Raw genomic sequence first — 19,394 nt, 5'->3', positions numbered from 1 at the left:
GTATTTTTCTCTTGTTGTGTAAGAAGGAGGAGTTACTTTAAAAGGCATTTTTCTCCCAGTATGGTCGTTTTTGCACTCATTACAAAGTTGGCAACTGTTTATTATAGTCGATATTTCTGAAACGTAGTTCGGGTAGTAATATTTTTTTCTAAATTCGGTTTGAATTTTGTCAATACCCTGATGCAAGCCTTTCAAATGAATTTCTAAGACAATTTCTTTAAATTTCTCGTAGGAAGTAACATCTTCCAAAATCTTTGTGGTTCTCAAAAGTTTATTTGTTTGAGTTTGGTTCACCAATTTTGCGTAGACGTTTTGAAATACTTTAAAGTCCTCATCACATTCGAAGAAAACAGCGGCTGTTGTTCCAGCTAAATTTTCTAAAATAAATGCTTTTGCATAATCTACCGACATTGTAGTATAGAATATAGTGTTACGAGTATATTTTTTAAATATTGTTTGTAAAACTATCCTATTTCCCGTTGCAGATTTTTTAAAAATGTACTGTCGTCTAAATGAATTAAGGGGTCTTTCTGAAATTCCTATATAATTTGAGTTATCCTCTTCCGCAGAATGCGCGGTTGCATCATCAGATTCCGCATTATTGTTATAACAATTTGCTGATTTTACTCTTGATAAAGCATCGGCAACGTGGTTTTCTTTGCCTGGCAGATATTTTATATCAAAATCATATTCATTGAGTTGAGTTTGATTTTCCATCGCTGGAGTTTCGAGTTTGGCTCCTTTAAATTGTGTAGCCACTGAAGTGGTCTGTGATCACTATTTATGAGGAACTTCCGGCCATAAATGTAGGGGCGAAAATATTTCGTTGACCAAACGATTGCCAGCAGCTCCTTTTCGGTGGTCGAATAATTAGTCTCATGTTCATTGAGAGTACGACTACCGAAACAAATGGGGTGGCCGTCTTGGCTAAGCACGGCTCCAATTGCAAAGTTAGAAGCGTCAGTGGTCAACACGAATTTCTTATTATAATCAGGATATTTCAGAATAGGGTCATTAGTAATGAGAGTTTTGAGTGTTTCCACTGCTTTGATATATTCATTATCTAAGGGTGTAACTTTTTCACCCTTTTTTAAACACTTAGTCAGTGGTTTGGTTATATGTGAAAAATTTCTTATAAATTTTCTATAATATCCCGCTAACCCAAGAAATTGTTTTATTTCTTTTTCAGTTTTGGGCACTGGGAATTCTTTTATTGCTTTTATTTTATCGGGGTTGGGTTTGATACCACTTGGTGTTATGATATGCCCCAAAAATTCTGTTTCTCGCCTCATGAACTCACATTTGTCTGGTTGTACCTTGAGGTTAGCTTTCCTCAACTTTTGAAATACTTTTTCAAGGGAAACTACATGTTCCTGAAGGGACGTACTAAATATAACTACATCGTCAAGATAAACCATGCAGTCTTTTCCTATTAAATCCCCTAAGACTGAATTCATCAATCTTTGAAATGTCGCCGGGGCATTCTTCAACCCAAACGGCATTCGTGTAAACTCGTAATGCCCATCCTGAGTTGAGAATGCGGTCTTTGGGCGACTATTTTCATCAAGTTCCACTTGGTGGAAGCCCTTCGCTAAATCTATGGTTGAAAAATATAAAGAGCGACCCAACTTGTCCAATACTTCATCAATTACAGGGATGGGATATTTATCATCAACTGTGATGTCATTCAACTTTCTATAATCTATAACCACTCTCCATTTCGGCTTGCCCGAGGCGTCCGTTTTTTTTGGGACTACCCATAAAGGTGCGGAATACGGAGAATGACTATGCTGTATTATTCCTTGATCTAGCATGTCAGAAATTTGTTTATTAACCTCGACTTTATGAATCTGGGGATACCTATAAGATTTAGTATATACTGGATCCTCATGCTTGGTTATTATTTTATGTTTTATGGCATTTGTTAGTGTTAATTTCATTCCGTCCGAATAAAAAACATCACTATACTTATATAAGAGCTTATCTAGTTCTTTCTTTTCTTCTTTATTTAAGTGTTCTGTTCGATATTTGGTTGCTAATTTTTCACCATATAAATTTATTTCACTTTTTCTAGCATTCGTATTTTCTTTTTTGTTTCTTGAACCAAAACTATATAACGCATTACTTAGCTCGATTTCACTTGTATTATAATCAATTTTAGCTTTCAGGATTTTGAGCACGTCATTACCCATTAAGCCATCGAAATTGCTAGAAAAATTATGTACGTAGAATTTTAAACATTCTGTTGTTATATTAGGTTGATAGATATATTGAGCGGTGCTCAGTATAATATTTCCCTTTATTGTTTTAACTTTCACTTGTTCCACTTTCATAACAGGCGTCTTTAAAATATTCTCGTTAATCAAACTAATTGTAGACCCTGTATCCACCAAAAACTTAAGTTTCCTACCGTTTATTGTGAATCTGATAAATGGTAACTCGGATCTGAGGCTAGTACATGAAAATTTTCGCCATCTATTTGCATTGGCTGGGGCGCACAATACTGCCTTATTCTAGATTGGTTTGAATCGTATTCCCTTTGTCTTTTAAATGGCTGCGCAGGCCGATACTGTGATAAATTCGGATTACCGGTAAACGAGTTATAATTTTGCAAATACGGACGATTAAACTGTGGGTAATTTTGTGTTTGCCTATGGGGAACCGCTATCTTTCTTAACTCATTGCCAACCATTTTAGCATGGCTAGGGACGTAAAATCGGTTTTGTTGTTCATATTTTCTATTAGCGTAAAAATTATTAACCCTTGCTTTGTAGGAGTCTTCAAAAACTTCTTCTTTACTCAACAACACGAAAGCTTCATTTAAATTTTTTATTAAATTTGCGTTCAATAGCGCGGTCAAATTAATTGGTAATTCTCTCTTAAACACTTTAATCGCAATTTTTTCTGCTTCATTATTCAGAAAATTCGCTTCGATATCACTTGTTATTCTCATTTTCACAATATCTCTAATTCTAATCAATAATGAACTTATTTCACTGAACAGATTTTGTACACTACCTTTACGTTTGATGTATTCTAATCTTATAATAAGAGTTTCAGGACTTAGGTGCTCACCAAATTCCAGTATGAGGCATTCTTTGAAGGATTTCCAATCCGTAGGTTGGTGTCTTCTTATTGTTTCCAAAGCTGGTCCTCTTGTTAGTTGTAGTATGTAGTATGTAGTTGAAAAAAATACTTCTCTCGTTGGGGGGAAGTTTGGCAATTTCTGTGATCAATGCTTCCAATGTGCTCAAGAAAAACATGAGATCCTCTCTACTTCCATCAAATGGTTTGATGATCTTCAAATTTTCAAAAATAAACGCACGTGTGGATTCGGTCATGTTGTTTCGTTGTATATTTTCCTCTAATTTGCTGCTTCTCAATGATAATTGCTCCAACAATTGCTCTATGCTTTTATTTTCTTCGATGCTCATTTAAATGTTATGCGTCGTGTTAAATATAAAGGAACTAGTCCGTTTGGCGGTTACCTTTGCGTGGTACCTTTGAGCGACTGCGCCAATAATATATTATTGAGCCTCTTTGGTTCGATGTGAGTTTATTACTGAATCTTTTTCATAAAATTTCTTATTCGTCTAACTTAAGTAAAACAAAACGGCAAAAAATGCAAACTGGAAACAAGTGCAGACGAAATCTAACACTTGTTTAACAAATTGCAAAGCGAACGTTTTGTTAAGCGTGTGAATGTGCATGTCAGCATATTCGCACGCTTAGGTGTTGTCTTATAAAATATGTATGCGAATATAGCATATACGAATATAACATATACGTTACTTACAAAATTTCAAAATAAAAGTGAAAAACAAAATAAATATTAACCCAATAAATTTCAAGCGTTCGTCTCTCTCGTTGTCGTCTTCAATTTCGTCAACTCCCTCGCTATCTGTTTCGCGATTATTTTGCTGTCAAGTGTTTCCTTTTCGACCTTCCTAAAACGTTGCCACTTATTTTCGAGCACAACATCCGATCGTTGCATTTTGAACAGCTGCTTCTTATACCAACTCAACGTTATGTAGCGTCCAATATAGCACCCACATTCGCTGCAATAGTGATTGACGTCATGTCGGCCGCTCCAGCTAATGGGGTTGCTTCAGGGTACAAAAATTTAAACAAATTAAAACAAATTTATAAAGGTATACATTTTGTGTAATAATTGGAGCAAAAATTATGTAAACAATGAAAACTACTTTTATTATAATCGCGCGGACCAGTTCATAAATGCTTAAGGAAAATTGCACACAATAGTTTTGCCTAGGAATGAAGATGCGTGCCCCATACTTATGTACGTACACGTGCACTTAGATATGAAATACAAAATATTTTTTCTTTATAGTTAGATCTTTCGATATGAAATACAAAATATTTTTTCTTTATAGTTAGATCTTTCGAAAAAATACTGGAACCCTGCAGTCCTTAGTTTGAGAGAATATAATAAGCCCTGACTTGAAGGCTCACACTATTCTGGTTACATTCACTTCAGAAGAGAACAATGAAAAGCGCCGGAGGCTTTAAAAAAGTGAACTTTTACTAGTGAAGGAACATAGATCCATTTCGTGCCGAATAACATCCCTATCAATCCCGCCATTCCTATCAAAGGCTAAGGTAACACTCAAAGTACCTATAAGTGACAGTGGAGAAAGGAAACGCATTACAGTCTTCACTAAAGACCTCTGACAGCACCCACATGAGCTTATGATCGAACTTCTACGAGTATATCTACAAAATCTAATTTCTTACTGAGAACGCCAACGTAGAAAGTATACCTGCTAAAACTGAAACTCTTGGCACAATCCAATAAGGGACACTTTGATCAAGGAGTACTGCTCGAGACAAAACAGACGGCCTTATAATGAGCGAAAACTATCCAGGTAAAATTCGTGTTAAGCAAAAAGTGAAAAGTGAAATATTTCGGGCGAAGGTAAAACTTAACATGAGCTGACGTCATTATATCAATACCTATGTGGAGGGGCGCCCATTAACCAACAACTTAAAATGAGCAAATGGGATTGCCGACACGAATACATACCCTATCACTCCCACATGTCAACTTCACATTCACGTATCTCCTGTTTAAAACGAATGATGCTCTAACGTCCGATCGTAGGCGGCATAACCTTAAAACCTTGCGCAGAGGAAATTCTGTAGCCAGCCAGGCAGCTAAGCCCCTGTCTGGAGGATGATATTCTTGTAAAATCAATATCTCAGAAACTACAATTGATAATTTGATGAAATTTATTTCGGTTACCGAAAAATGTTTACTCTACCGATTTAACGTTCAAAGACTGTGTATTTGTTGAAACAATAATTTTTAACAATAATTTTTATGAAAAATCGCATTTATTTTTGCGTTCTTCACGCTCTAAATGGACAATATTACAGTCAGATTAAGCGCACAATGCTCACCTTTAATAATCTGTAAAAAAAACTTTGTTCGTCCAATCCGTTCCGAAGATATCGAATTTTTTGTCAGTCGAGGTACTACGCACAAAAATGAACTTGCATGAAGATGGCTTCCCAGAGTCGTATCTGTTCTGAAGATATCGAATTTTTTGTGCAACGCAACGCGCTTAACAGTTGGCTTTGCATTGTCCCATGGGACTATACGCTAAAACGTATAGCACTTAAAAAAGACATACAAAAGGATTAAGGATTCAAAAATGAGGTGTTTTATTACCAGAATTTTTATTACATACATCCATATCTACATGAAAACATACACAATTTATTTTTTTTATTTATATAAAATTAGCTTACAACATAAATCTTATAAGCTATTTTAAGTTAGGAGCTATAGCAGCGAGGCCTTAAGCTCGATAATTTTATATACATATGCATACTTCCATTCTTAAACTTAGTAGGTACAATTTTATTTTAAATCTTATGGTAAAGATTGGTTCTTTTGAGGAATTTTGTTATTAGGGATATTGACTCAGGAGAAGGGACTGAGAGGTGTGAAATTGGGTTTGTGTTAGTGAATATTTGTTCTCTACAGGTAGCATACAGGGGGCAACTCAGTAGAAGATGAGTTACTGTGACTAAGATATCTGTGTTGCAAGTACAATATAATGGGTTTGTGTTATTCATAAGATGGCCATGTGTTATTTTCGTGTGTCCTAACCTAAGGCGTTCGAATTTTATAATGTCTAGTCGTGAAGGTTTTTTATTAGTTTTTTGTAGAAAATCTGTTATATTGGTCTTTGTGTAGTTAACGTTTTTATACCAGTCATTGGTTAGATTCCATTCAAGGAGTTGTTTGTTGTAGAAGTGTTGTTTAATATGATTTTTAATATCGAGTAAGTTGAAATTGTCTGTGCTAGTTACTGGGCTTCGATGAGCTTGTTTCGCGGATTGGTCAGCGAGGCTGTTCCCAACAATATTATTGTGCCCAGGCACCCATATTAAAATAATTTTTGGGTAGTGTTGTGTGATAATGTGTCTGATTTTGTTTGGGTAATAGTCGCTGTTATTTATATTGGCTATGGAATTAAGAGAGGAGAGTGAGTCTGAGCATATAGCAACCTTTTTTCTCTTGTGCTTTACTAAGTTTATTGCTTCAGATATGGCAATAATTTCGGCTGAATATATAGAACTATAATATGGAATAATTGATATTTTTATAATTTCATTTTCTAGGGTTATGCTATATGATATATTTTGGTTTATCTTTGACCCATCAGTATAAATAAAAGTATAGTTGGAGTATTTATTTTTAACTTCGTTGAACATTGCATGGTATTGAATCGGATTTGTGTTGTTCTTGTTGAAGATATGCAATGAAGTGTCAATTGCTTTTGGGTTAAAGGACCATGGGGGATGGATATGAATATCGTATTTAGTTGGCTTTAAAGGTATACCTACTGCTGAGCAAAGTACTGTTGTTCTGCTTATAGCAGGCTGTATTTTAAGGGTGGTTGTCCTCTTCTTTAGGTTATTGACGATATTGTAAAGCGGGTTGTCTTGCTTTGTTATGAGAACTTTAAATAGTTTAGCAGTTGTTAGGTCTCTTTGATTTTCGAAATTCAGTATTTTTGATTCAAAAAATAAATTTGCGATTGGTGTAGAGCGCAGGGCTCCCAACGCGGTTCTTATTGCAGCGTTAAGTAATGACTTGATTTTGTTTATGAGATAGTTAGGAGCATATCCGTAAAGAAAAATGCCATAACTAATTTTGGGTATAAATAATGTTTTTACAATTGTTAAGATAGATTGAGTGTCGCATTGAAATTTTGGGGAGGCTAGACATTTCACAATGTTTAATTGTGTGACCAGGGAAGTGCTTAGGTGATCGATGTGGGAGTTCCATCTGTATCTCTTATTGATAATGATTCCTAAAATTTTTAACTCATCACAGGGAAAGAGGTTTATGTTTCGTGAAAGCACAGTACATTGACAATTGTGCTTTCGACAGAGATGAATGTACCGATTTTTTGTTGGTGATAAGTTTGCTCCTGAGTAATCGCACCAAGTTAAGATGTCGTGAAAAAGGTTATTCAGGTCAATTATTGGACACTTTTCTTTATTTGATTTAATAATAATGTTAAAGTCATCTGCGTAGGCGCAAAAGTCAATTTCTTTATGGAATGATATTACAGAGCATAGTTTTTCATACGCAATCAAGAACACAATGACAGATAAAGGGGATCCTTGGGAGATACCATTGTCTGTTGACCAGAAATCGGAGAAATGGTTATTTATTCGTACCATAAACTTACGATTTGACATAAAATTGATAATATAATTGGTGATTTTGGGGCCAACCTTCCATTTTACGAGTTGGTCAACTACCGTGTGTATGCCTATTTTATCATACGCCTTTTCAAAGTCAAGAGAAATAATTGTTAAATGGCTTTTTGATGAGAGCTTGGCTGCAGCTAGATAGTCTAACAGTAGTAGACTATCTGCTGTAGATTTTCCTCTCTTGAAACCCATTTGTCGGCTATTCAATAATTTGTTTTTTGTTACAAACCACCATAGCCGATTTGCTATTATCCTTTCTAGAACCTTAGCGAAGCATATGTTTAAAGATATCGGTCTGTATGATTTTGCTTGTGTTTTATCTGACTTTGGTTTTGGTATTGGTATAATAATGCTGTGTTTGAAGGACTGCGGGATAATTTTGTTATGAAGAATCGCGTTGAATAAATTTAAAAGGCGCTTTTTAAAAATTTCAGGAGAGTTTCGCATCATTGGATATGTTATCCTATCTAAGCCTGGAGTTTTTCCTTTTAGCTTAGTTAGTGCAGATATCATTTCCAGATGATTTATATCTTGTTCTAATATATTCGCATCTCTACAGGGTTGTGCATACACTTGAGATTGTAAGGTCGCTCTTTTCCTGTTTTGAAAGCTACTTGGAAAATTTTGGTCCGAAGCTGAATTGCTCCAGTATTTAGCCAGCTCATTAGCGATATCTTTTGGATCTGTGTGAGATTGATTGGGATTGTTTAGGGACTGTAGGCAATGTATACCGTGGGGGAGTTTGTATCCACAAAAGCGTCGTACAGTCATCCAAATTTTCTTTGTGGGGGTGCTAGGACTAATTTCTGCTGTAAACTTTTGTATCGAACATTGTTTGGAGGTTTTAATTTCTCGTTTAAAGGCAGATTTTGCTTTTTTATACTCAATTAAATTTAGTTCAGTCATATTCGATCTGAATATATGAAACCGCCTGTTTTTCTCAGCTTTTAATTTACCTAAGTTATGATTCCACCACGGCACTGATCTTTGTTTTTTATTATTTAAAGTTTTTGGTATAGATTCATTAGCAGACTGTAGAATAATTTTCCTAAGGTTGGATGCTTCTGCATTAACATTACGGCTGATAGGTCGGGTTGACTCGAACTGTCTACATTTCTTTTCAAATAGTTCCCAGTTTGCAAGATCAGTTTTGAATGAAGTCTTACTTGGTGCGTTCGGTTGGTTAATAGGTGGGAAGAGAGAAATGAAAATTGGGAAGTGGTCGCTTCCGTTTAAATCATTGTGAGTCCTCCAATCAGCGTGAACGGCAAGATCGGGGGTACAGAGAGTCAGGTCTATGTGCGTGAGTGTATTGTGTGTGGAAAAGTGTGTTGGCGATTTGTCGTTTAGTAGAACGAAGTGAGATTGATTAATAAAATTTGACAAGATGTTGCCCTTCCGGTTGTTGACGCGTGAACCCCAGCTTTGGTGCCAACAATTAAAGTCGCCAGTGATAATGCCTGAGTGATTAGTTTGATTAAATACAGTTTCTAGGTTGCGGTAATGAAGATTGTAAGATGGGCGACAATAGGCTGACGTGATTCTGAATTTTTTTGTTGAGTGTATTTCTAAAGTAATGTTGTCAAAGTCCTTTTCAGTTTGAATTATTTCGTGCTGTATAGATTTATGTATCAGTATAGCTACACCACCGTATGATGGGTTTGAGTTGAATGAATACAAAAGGAAGTTGTTTGGAATTGGGACGTTTTGGAATTGTGTCGGAATGTGGCTTTCTTGGATAGAAATAATTTTAGGTTTATAATTATTAATAAGAATTAGCAGTTCATTATAATTATTAATATATCCGTTTATGTTCCATTGTATGATAAGTAGTGTCATGATAAATTGTATGAATGAGTTTATCTAAGTATATATGTATGTGTATAAGTATAAATGTATAATAGAATCTAAGATATAAATTGAGTAACTAAGTTATTGATCTGTAGACATTGATTCTGATGAATCAGAATCGATATCTGCAATAGGTAATGTTGAATCGCAATCTTGCTTAGAATTTCCCTTCAACTTGTTGATTTTTTTTAACATGGCTTTTGTTCTGTTAGAAATGTTTTTAGGGTAGATTTTAGTTTTATTATCTTTTGTTATTTGTTGCAAAGTGCCTTTAGTTAAAAAGTTACTATTGAGTATATCTGAGTAGTCTGTTTGCTCTCTCGGTTTGATACATGCTGGTTGTGTTGGTTGAGATGTGTATGGTGGATTCGAAGAGTTGAGTGGGAGTGTGGATTTACTGCTGTTGCTGGAATTTGGTATTATACTGTTTACTGAGGTGGTTTCTGCTATCATTCGTGAGAGTGTTGGAGAGTGTGGTGAATCTGCGCTCTTGTTATAGGTAATTGGTGGGTTCGTTTTTGCTAACTTTGATGCGTATGTTGCTGTGTTGAGTGGGTGACGTTCTTCGTATGTGGCTATCGCTCTCCGCCTATCGACTTTCTCTAGTGTGATGATCGCTTGGATTTCTTTCTCTTTTATGAATACCGGACATTTCTTATCAAGTGCATTGTGGTCAGCATTTTCTGATCCATTGTTGGTACAACTAACGCAAGCTGATGGGTCAGTGCACTTATCATTAGTTTCGCGGTCAATGTGAGAAGTTTTGGCGCAATTTGCGCATATTTTAGTGTTATTGCAAATTTTTGCTGAGTGACCATATTTTAAACAGTTCATGCATCTTAGTGGGAGAGGGATGTAGGGTCTTATTTTTATTTTCTCATATCCGATCAAAATGTGATTTGGTAGTATGGAGTTGTCGAATGTCAGAATAAGTAAGCCTGTTTCGACTAGAATGCTGTCAACCTTTTTCTTTATTTTCCTTACTTCGCTTACTCCTTGGTTTTTTAGTTCGTTTCTTATTGTTTCTTCTGATATACCTATTAATTCACGGGAGAAGATGACACCTTTTGATTGGTTGAGGGTATTGTGTTCACATACTTCCACTTTAATATATGGGGATAGGGCAGACAGTTTTATTAATTTGCATGCTTGTACAAATGTTTTTGTTTTGATTAGAATACTTCCATTCCTCAATTTCTTGCACATTTCAACTTCGCCACCACATACTGAGTCAATGACCTTTTTAATAAGAAAAGGGGACACTTTTGAGAGAGATTCCGCGCTTTCGATTCTGTTAATTATCAAGTATTTAGGAGTTTTTGAATTACTGGTTAATAATTTATTTTGATTAGTTTGGTACGAGAGCTGTTCTACAGCTTTGTCTCGATCAGGAGGATCAGCCATTTGGTTAAAGTTTGTTGATTCGTTATATTTACTTGGGTTTTCACTCAAAGAAGCGATAATGTGTATATTAGTAAGTGCCGACAAGTTACACGAGAGAAACTAATGAACTTTTCCGCGTGGGAGTTAGGCGTATACTGTACACAATTTAATTAGTAATAATAGTCTCGAAACAAGATGTATCCTCGGAGAAGATTTTACTTCGAATCTTTTTGTTACTTGCAGGTTCGAAGTGATGAAATTGCCGCGTTTTTTTGATAGCTATTGCCTCATTGAAGCGTTTGGAAATTTTTTTTCATGTGCATCATGATCTTTTTGCGAAAAAACAAAATCTATCGATTTAAACGCACCTTTGGCCCACTCATAAACAGTTACACAATCTTTCATTCCAGGTAACAATCTGCTGCAATAGTCTGATAAATAGAAAGCTTTAACTTTTTCAATAGTTGAGTTCGGAATACGTTTTCCGCGCTTCTTATCAGGCACAGATCCAAACCCCCTTTCCTTTTTCAATTTTTTGGCTTTTGATGCCATCCTTTTCGAAATACTAAATGTTTCACGCATTTCTTTCGATGTTACCTCATCTGGTACCGTTGTTAAAATTTGAATTTTATCATTTGTATTTTTTTTCTCACGTAAAGCAGACTTTATATTCTCCACAAATGCTGAATTCAATTTTTCCCCTTGTTGAATATTTACTCTCGCGGTATTTTTTTTTTCGTTGATGATTTCCACTATTATCTCTTTGACATTCATATCACTTAATTTTGAAAAACGTCGTTTTTTTATTGGCGGTTCACCAAGTTCCTGTAAAATATTTTTCACCTTTTCTAATTTTAGGTTATTCTGAATTTCCTGGTTTTCAAAATTGGCTTCACTATCCGAACATTCTTCTGCATCAGAAGAAACTTCAGACTCATCGTTTTCTGCTCCTTGGTCAGCACTAGAAAAAATTAATCAAAATTTTTTGTCACAAATTTTGAGAACTAATTGACTTTATATGCCTAAATAATAACTATTCAATGCACAATATATGTATATAAATATCAAGATTATACCCACTGTGGACTTGGACGTATATACGCTGCACTTTCAGTAACACTTCCATCTCTATATATCTTCATACGACATGATTTGCAAATGTATTTACCGATATATTGTTTGAATTTTACATCCCAGTGAGCGGTTATTTGGAATAAATTACGACATACGTAATTATGACCTTTTTTCCCCAACGGATTGCAACACTCATCAGGTCGAACCATTTTCATAACAATACATAGTAATTTTTTTCGAACCTCGCTTAATAATAATAATTTATCCTAGTAGGTGGTCCAATGACCGACACTGCGACCTAAAAGATCTTTTGTGTCAAGCTACCTAATTTAATATGGATGATCCTTCTGATCATCCGCGAAATTTACCCGACCACTACATCAGGTTCTAGTTTGCCTAGTTGTTTTCTGCCTTTGGAAAGGAGTTGGTTGAAAGCCATGTTCTTCCAACAATTTTTCTGCTATACGTATAAACCTTAGTATATCTGTAATAGGAGCTTTCTTTATTTCTTCCGGATCCAGTTGATCACGGTGGAAAATTTGCATTCTGGTTGTTTCATCATCTTCAAAACAGAGTCTACACTCAGTGTCCCTGAGGAGTTGAATTCTGTTAAGATGATAGTTTAGATAGTAGTGGCCCGTAAGAAAGCCTACTATTTTCCTGATATCTACTTTCCGTAAGTTAATCAGTTCCTTTTTGTAGGTAAAAGGTCTAACCAACCTCTTGGCTTGACGAAGTTTCAGATTATCTTCCCAGTAAGCTATTCTGAGAGTATGTTCCCATTGGTCTACCCTGGATTTAGCTTCCGCCCAGTTGATACCACAATATGGTTCTGGTCCTATAAGGTCTGTTGTCGATCCAGCCCTTGCCAGTTCATCAGCAATTTCGTTACCCTCGATTCCAGAGTGACCTGGAACCCAGCAAAGTACAACCGTATTTTTTGTACATAATTTTTGAAGATTGTTTACACATTCTTCCACTAGTCTCGACTCCAAAGAATGAGACATTAGTGCTTTCAGTGCCGCTTGGCTGTCCGAATATATAGTTATGTGGGCCCCTTTGATACCCCTTTTTAGATTTGTCAGTGCACAGATCGAGATCGCTTGGATTTCGGCCTGGAAGACACTGGGCCATTTGCCCATGGGTTCTGAAATTTTTGTGTTGGGTCCAAAGATCCCGGCACCAACTCCAGTATTTGTTTTTGAACCATCAGTGAACCATATTAGACTTTTTGGGTTAACCCAAGGTCCTCCAATTTCCCATTCATCACGGTCTGAGATAATTATCTCATAATTTCTATTGAAGACCCGTTTCGGAATCATGTAGTCTGTTACTGAACAGCTAATATCCCTATCCGGTATTTTTCTTAGAATACTCATATGACCAAAGTCACTGTATTCCTTATTTGACAAGATTTGCATTTTTAGTGCATTTCTAGCTGCACATTTCCATATGAATATATGCAGTGGGGATAATCCTACTATCGCTTCAATTGCAGTTGTGGGACAACTTCGCATGGCACCTGTTATAGACAAACAGGCCTGCCTTTGAAGACTTGCCAGTAATTTCTTGGCTGTTTCTTGTGTGGTTTTGGGCCACCAAACAAGGGACGCATAGGTAATGATTGGTCGAATCATCATTGTATACATCCAAAGAATCATTTTGGAGTCAATACCCCATGTTCTCCCCAGGAGACTGCGACATGCCCACATGGCTCTGGTGGCTTTATCTATCACCGATTTAAGGTGAGAGATCCAATTTAATCTTTTATCCAGAACAACTCCTAAATATTTGACCTCATTGGAATAGTTTATATTTGTTCCTCCGACAGTAATTGAACCAAGGTCCAACTTATATCTGTTTGTGAAAGGTACAATAATAGTCTTGCTGGGATTTATAGAAAGTCCTTCTGCACGACACCAGTTTAGAATGAAATTTAATGTTTGATTCATAATGCTGGATATTGTTCTGTCGAATTTGCCAGGAATAATCACTGCAATATCGTCAGCATAGCCAATTACCTCCAAGCCTAACTCACTTAGTTTGACTAGGAGGTCGTCAATAACCAGGGACCATAATAAAGGTGACAAAACACCACCCTGGGGGCATCCTTTTAATGCTTTGACTGAGACTGATACATCTCCTAGAGATGAGCTGATTTCTCTGCTTTCCAGCATTGCCTTTACCCACCCTATGGTCGGCTTGTCAATGTTTTTATTTTGTAATGCTCTATCAATCGAGCGATAATCTGTATTATCAAATGCACTCTCGATATCTAAAAATGCGCATAAGGCGATTTCCTTAGAAAAATGAGCTTTCTCTATCTTTGATACGAGAGAGTGAAGAGCTCCTTCTGTAGATTTCCCTTTATTATATGCGTATTGCGATTTATGAAAAGGTGTGTTCTTTTCTAGATTTTCTCTAATGTGAAGATCCACCAATCTTTCCATTGTTTTTAGGAGAAACGAAGTTAAACTAATAGGTCTGTATGACTTTGGAAGTTCACTGGACCTCTTGCCCGTTTTTGGAATAAATATCACGTTGACCTTACGCCAAACGTTTGGTATGTATTCCATACTGAATCTATTTCTAAAAATGGCAACAAGTGGTTTTATTAGTGTTTCTATCCCTCGTAAGAGGAGGGCTGGAAAGATACCGTCTACCCCTGGTGCTTTAAATGATTGGAAGGACCCAACGGCCCATCGTACTTTGTTTGGGGTAAAGATACGTCCTGACAGACTCCAGGATTTTTTGTTAGCCACGACCCCTTGGTCTGGTGTTAACTGATCATCCCTCACTGTCGATGACGTATCTATAGATCCCGGGAAGTGTACTTGAAGCATATATTCCAAAGTATCTTTCCGATTATTTGTATACGACCCATCTGGTCTTTTTAAAGTTGTAACACCGTTTGAGTGTTCCTTGCACAAAGCTTTAAGGAGCCTGGCGCCCTCTGGCGTCTCGATAATACTTTCACAGTATCTTCTCCATGAATCGCGTTTAGACTTTCTCAATTCTTTGTTGTAAATTGTTAGAGCAACCCTGTAGTCGTCCCATACCTTTGTATGTTTACAACGATTGAAAAGTTGTCTTGTTTCTTTACGCATTTTGGCAAGCTTATCATTCCACCATGGGACCTTTCTAGTCACATTTCGTGTTTTGACTACGTTGCTTTCGTGGTATGCTGAAATTATTGTATCCCTTAGTTGAAACGCTGCCTCATCTAGTTCACCAACAGAACTTATGTTGATAGGCAGTGAATCAACCTTTGAAGCATTGTGCGCTTAATCTGACTGTAATATTGTCCATTTAGAGCGTGAAGAACGCAAAAATAAATGCGATTTTTCATAAAAATTATTGTTAAAAATTATTGTTTCAACAAATACACAGTCTTTGAACGTTAAATCGGTAGAGTAAACATTTTTCGGTAACCGAAATAAATTTCATCAAATTATCAATTGTAGTTTCTGAGATATTGATTTTACAAGAATATCATGCAAAAAAATTCAATTGTTAATAATATAAACAAAAAGCGAAATAAAAAAAAAACTATTCACAGCAATTATTATGTGACAAATTATCTATCCAAAAATGCATTTGATTTTAAAATCCGGAATTTGATGGAAAATTCGGGGCCCACTTGACGTGGTTTGACTCAACATGGGTTATTCGAAGAGCGATACCCTCTTCCTCTGACATTATCTATTTATTTTTTTTCTTTTTTCAAAAAATAAGAGTAATGGCGCACTATGTAAGTTAGAGTACTAGAAATCGAACAAGAAATTTATACAATACATATAAAAATACTTTTGAAAAGTTGAAATTTTTAAAGCTCGCCAGACAATCATTTGAGTAAAAGGAGAAGTAGAAATTTGTACATTCTTTTTTTGAGTGTATTAAGCCCACTTATTTCATTCGATAACCATATCCGATTAATTTTTGCGTTGCCTGCAGTGTATGCTAATCAATTTATGGCTTACTAAATATGTCGGACGCTTACACTATAAGTTACGTAAATATTTTCATTATTATTTTTTATTTTTACTAGTCTGCATTGAATTATTTCTGTGGTGACAACCAATATTCGCCCAATTCGATTTGTGAATTGAGTTATGCGGCTTCTGTTCAAAAAGTACTCACATTTGGCAAAAAAACTACAACCGTTCAACTAAACTGTACGACAAAATGAAATTTTTTACAAAATAACAATATTCGGGCAACAAATTCTGGTAGAGGGGACAGAAAAAGTGTATAGCAATTTTCAAAGTTGACGCCTTTATTTTAAAGGATGAGAAAGCTTTCACTCCTTTGCGCTTTGTTATGGTAAATTGGTATAAGACACTAATGTGGTCTTTAGGTTTTAAATATATACAGTCAGCGTCAAAATGATAGCACATTTGATTTTTTATTTTTAATTTTACATATGTTACGAATGATAAATTTAGATTCATACAGTTCCAATATATATGTAATAATATATTTAAAAACAGTGTTTATGGACAACCAAAATTAGTAGCTCTTCATTAAAGTGAAAAAAATTATATTCGTACTGCGTCAAAAATATAGCACATTCATGGAATCAGTGAGTTTTAAGCACATAAAAATAATAAATAAAGAAGAAAAACTTATTCTAATAATGAGTGGACCCTCCATTTTTCTTTATGACTTCAGTCATGCGATTTGGAAGTGATTTAAATAGTTTCTTAATATACTTTTGCGGAATCTCGTCCCACTGTGCTAAAATGCTGCTTTTAAGTTCGTCAATACTATCATACTGACGATTTTCGGAGTAAACCTTTCTCGCAAGAGATCCCCAACAATTTTCAATTATGTTTAGGTCAGGAGATCGGGAGGGCCACTTCAAAATATTAATGTTTTTTTCGTTGAAAAATTGTTTTACAATTTTTGCTGTATGCACAGCTGCGTTATCCTGCTGGAAAATTGGGGAACCTTTTGTAACATGATGGCCACGGTTTACCTCTTCGTTGCCAATCAGATTAATGTAGTCTCTGCTGTTCATTCTTGAAGGTACAAATTTAATTTCACTCCTTCCACGATAACCAATCCCGGCCCATATCATGACACATCCTCCTCCATGTTGGCGACGGCTCAAAACCTTAGGCTCCTTCCGCAAATCGTGGTAATAGTAAGCCCAACTATCCGGTCCATCTAAATTGAACTTTTTTTCGTCAGTAAACATAACACGCCGCCAACGTTTATTCCACTTAATGTGCTCTTCTGCAAATTGTAATCTTTCTTGCTGATGCGTCGCTGTTAGTGGGGGCTTCCTTTGAAGTTTTTTGCGTTGGATAGTTTCAAATTTTTGCAAAAATCTTTGTACGTTACGTACACGTGTTTCAACACCAGCTGCTTCTGCAATTTTCTTGGCAGTGAGGTCAGAATTGGATGCAACACGCAAAATCACTCGCTCTTGTCTAGTCGTAATTGATTTTGCGCGGCCTCCGGAATGAGCTTTTCCATAATTCTCGGGATCTTTTAATAAATTTGAAATTACTTTGCGGCTTCTATTTAATTGTTTTGCAATTTCACTTGTTTTTGCTTTATTTTTATGCAAATTTAGAGCCACTTTCACTTCTGCACTGTTAAGCTGCGTTCCTCGCCCCATTGTTATCAATAAATGTTATTTTTATCTTTATTGTACAAAATAAACACGTTTTTTTGCGAAACAAAATAATTGTCCACATTTAACGACTGTCCATCAATAACTACGAATTATTTTGTGCAAAATGATTTGACGCACCGATTCCACACATTTTTCAGATATCGGTAGTTTAACTAAAATATATTTACCGCTATGCCGCTCAAAATGAACAAGTGTACACGTTTAACTCTTACATTGCAAAACAAAAAGAATAACAAAAGGAATACAAACATATTGAAGCAATTTTTAGTTTATTTGTGATTGTGCTATCATTTTGACGCTGACTGTATATGATCGTTATTCTTTTGATTGAAGATTTTGACAACATCGATACATCTAAGCTGTGGTTTCAACAAGGTGGCGCTGCTTGCCATATAAGCCGTCTATTGACTTGTGAACTATCTGCGGCTTCCGAACAATTTCTGATGACGCATCATTTGTCATTGCAGGAATAATCCCAGTTGACATTCTGACTAAAGAAAAGAAGAAACTTTTTAGAAGGCCGTTCGAACTCGGCGATGGAGTAATGCGTAAAGAAATCGCTGAAGAAGAAAGGCGTCGCTTTACTGCCCCCTAGCACGATCGGTGGAACAGGTCGTTAGATGGACACTTGAGCTAATACGCATTTTTATAACGGAATTAAAAAAGAACCACGGGGGAACACACTACCACCTAACCCAATTCTTTTCAGGGCATAGGGTATTTAGAAAATATTTCCATAGATTTGTTCATGACAGTTCACCAAACTGCCCAATCTGCATTGAGAGAGATAAAGATTTTGAATACGTCTTGCTCCAATGCCCAGGATATGCTCCGGAAACCTCTAAAATTTTAAGCGGAGAATATATTGTGAATTTTATGCTGAAATGAGCTAATAACTGAAAGAGTATCTGCGTGCATGTAACGCAGATTCATAACGCCCTAAGAAGCGTAGATTTTCGCAGGCGTCAACAATAATTGGGAGCCTTTGAACTAACCAGCCTCCCTTTTTATCAGTTCCGCGGGGAGAGTGGTAGAGAGGTGTTTAGTACCTAGGTGTGGCAGAGAGTGAACAAGTCGTGCACACTGCTATGCCGGTACAGCAGTACTCACAAAAGTTTCCTCTTCCCGGGCGTCATCAAAACAAAAAAGGAAATGCAAACAACGCAATGGTCAAAGTTGTGATGAGGATGTTATATTATGTTTTTTTTTTCTTTTAAACTGAATACCGAAAGTACGATTTTACTCTTGCTCATTGTAACTTAATTATTTCCTATGTATATCTTCGAGATACGATTTTTATAATTTATTTTATGACGTACCAAAAACTTCAAAGTGATTATTCATTTTTTTATTTTTTTTCTAATCCATTAGCTATGAAAATGTATTCGACTGTAAAGAAAAACAAAACGCCATTCAAAAGTAAAGAGACGTTATTCGTGGCTACATTGCACAGCAAAAACCAGCAATAAAGCCAGTTGTAAGTGTTTTGGGCTGTCTGCAAAATTGGGAGGTAGTACATTGAATTTAAGAGTCATCTTCCACGCAAATACCCCAGGTGAAACAGCACCTGTAATAAATGCAGCCACCCAGAAATTTAAAATTTAGATACTTTCAGCCAAATTCAAGCAAACGATTTAGCAGGATCCTCATGCTTCGGTAGGTAGGTGAAATGGTTGAAGTACTAGTC

The 19,394-nt window shown here is 35.9% G+C and overlaps 1 protein-coding gene across 3 annotated transcripts in view; it reads right to left on the bottom strand.

Annotated features, from left to right (window-relative positions):
- LOC129245238 (uncharacterized) overlaps window positions 1-19,394 on the bottom strand; it is a 37,036-nt gene that overhangs the window by 2,047 nt on the left and 15,595 nt on the right. For 2 of the 3 annotated variants that reach the window (XM_054883283.1, XM_054883281.1), the window contains exon 2: window positions 3,504-4,106. In XM_054883283.1, coding sequence (XP_054739258.1) covers window positions 3,848-4,106 — 259 coding nt within the window. In that variant the 3' untranslated portion in view covers window positions 3,504-3,847. Of the gene's footprint in view, window positions 1-3,503; window positions 4,107-19,394 lie in introns of those variants that run through there. The other variant, XM_054883282.1, reaches the window with a different exon arrangement.

The sequence above is a fragment of the Anastrepha obliqua genome, chromosome 4, assembly GCF_027943255.1.
Source record: "Anastrepha obliqua isolate idAnaObli1 chromosome 4, idAnaObli1_1.0, whole genome shotgun sequence".
Lineage (NCBI taxonomy): Eukaryota > Metazoa > Arthropoda > Insecta > Diptera > Tephritidae > Anastrepha > Anastrepha obliqua.
Note: the sequence above shows the minus strand (reverse complement) of the source record. Positions and strands in the feature narration are given on the sequence as shown.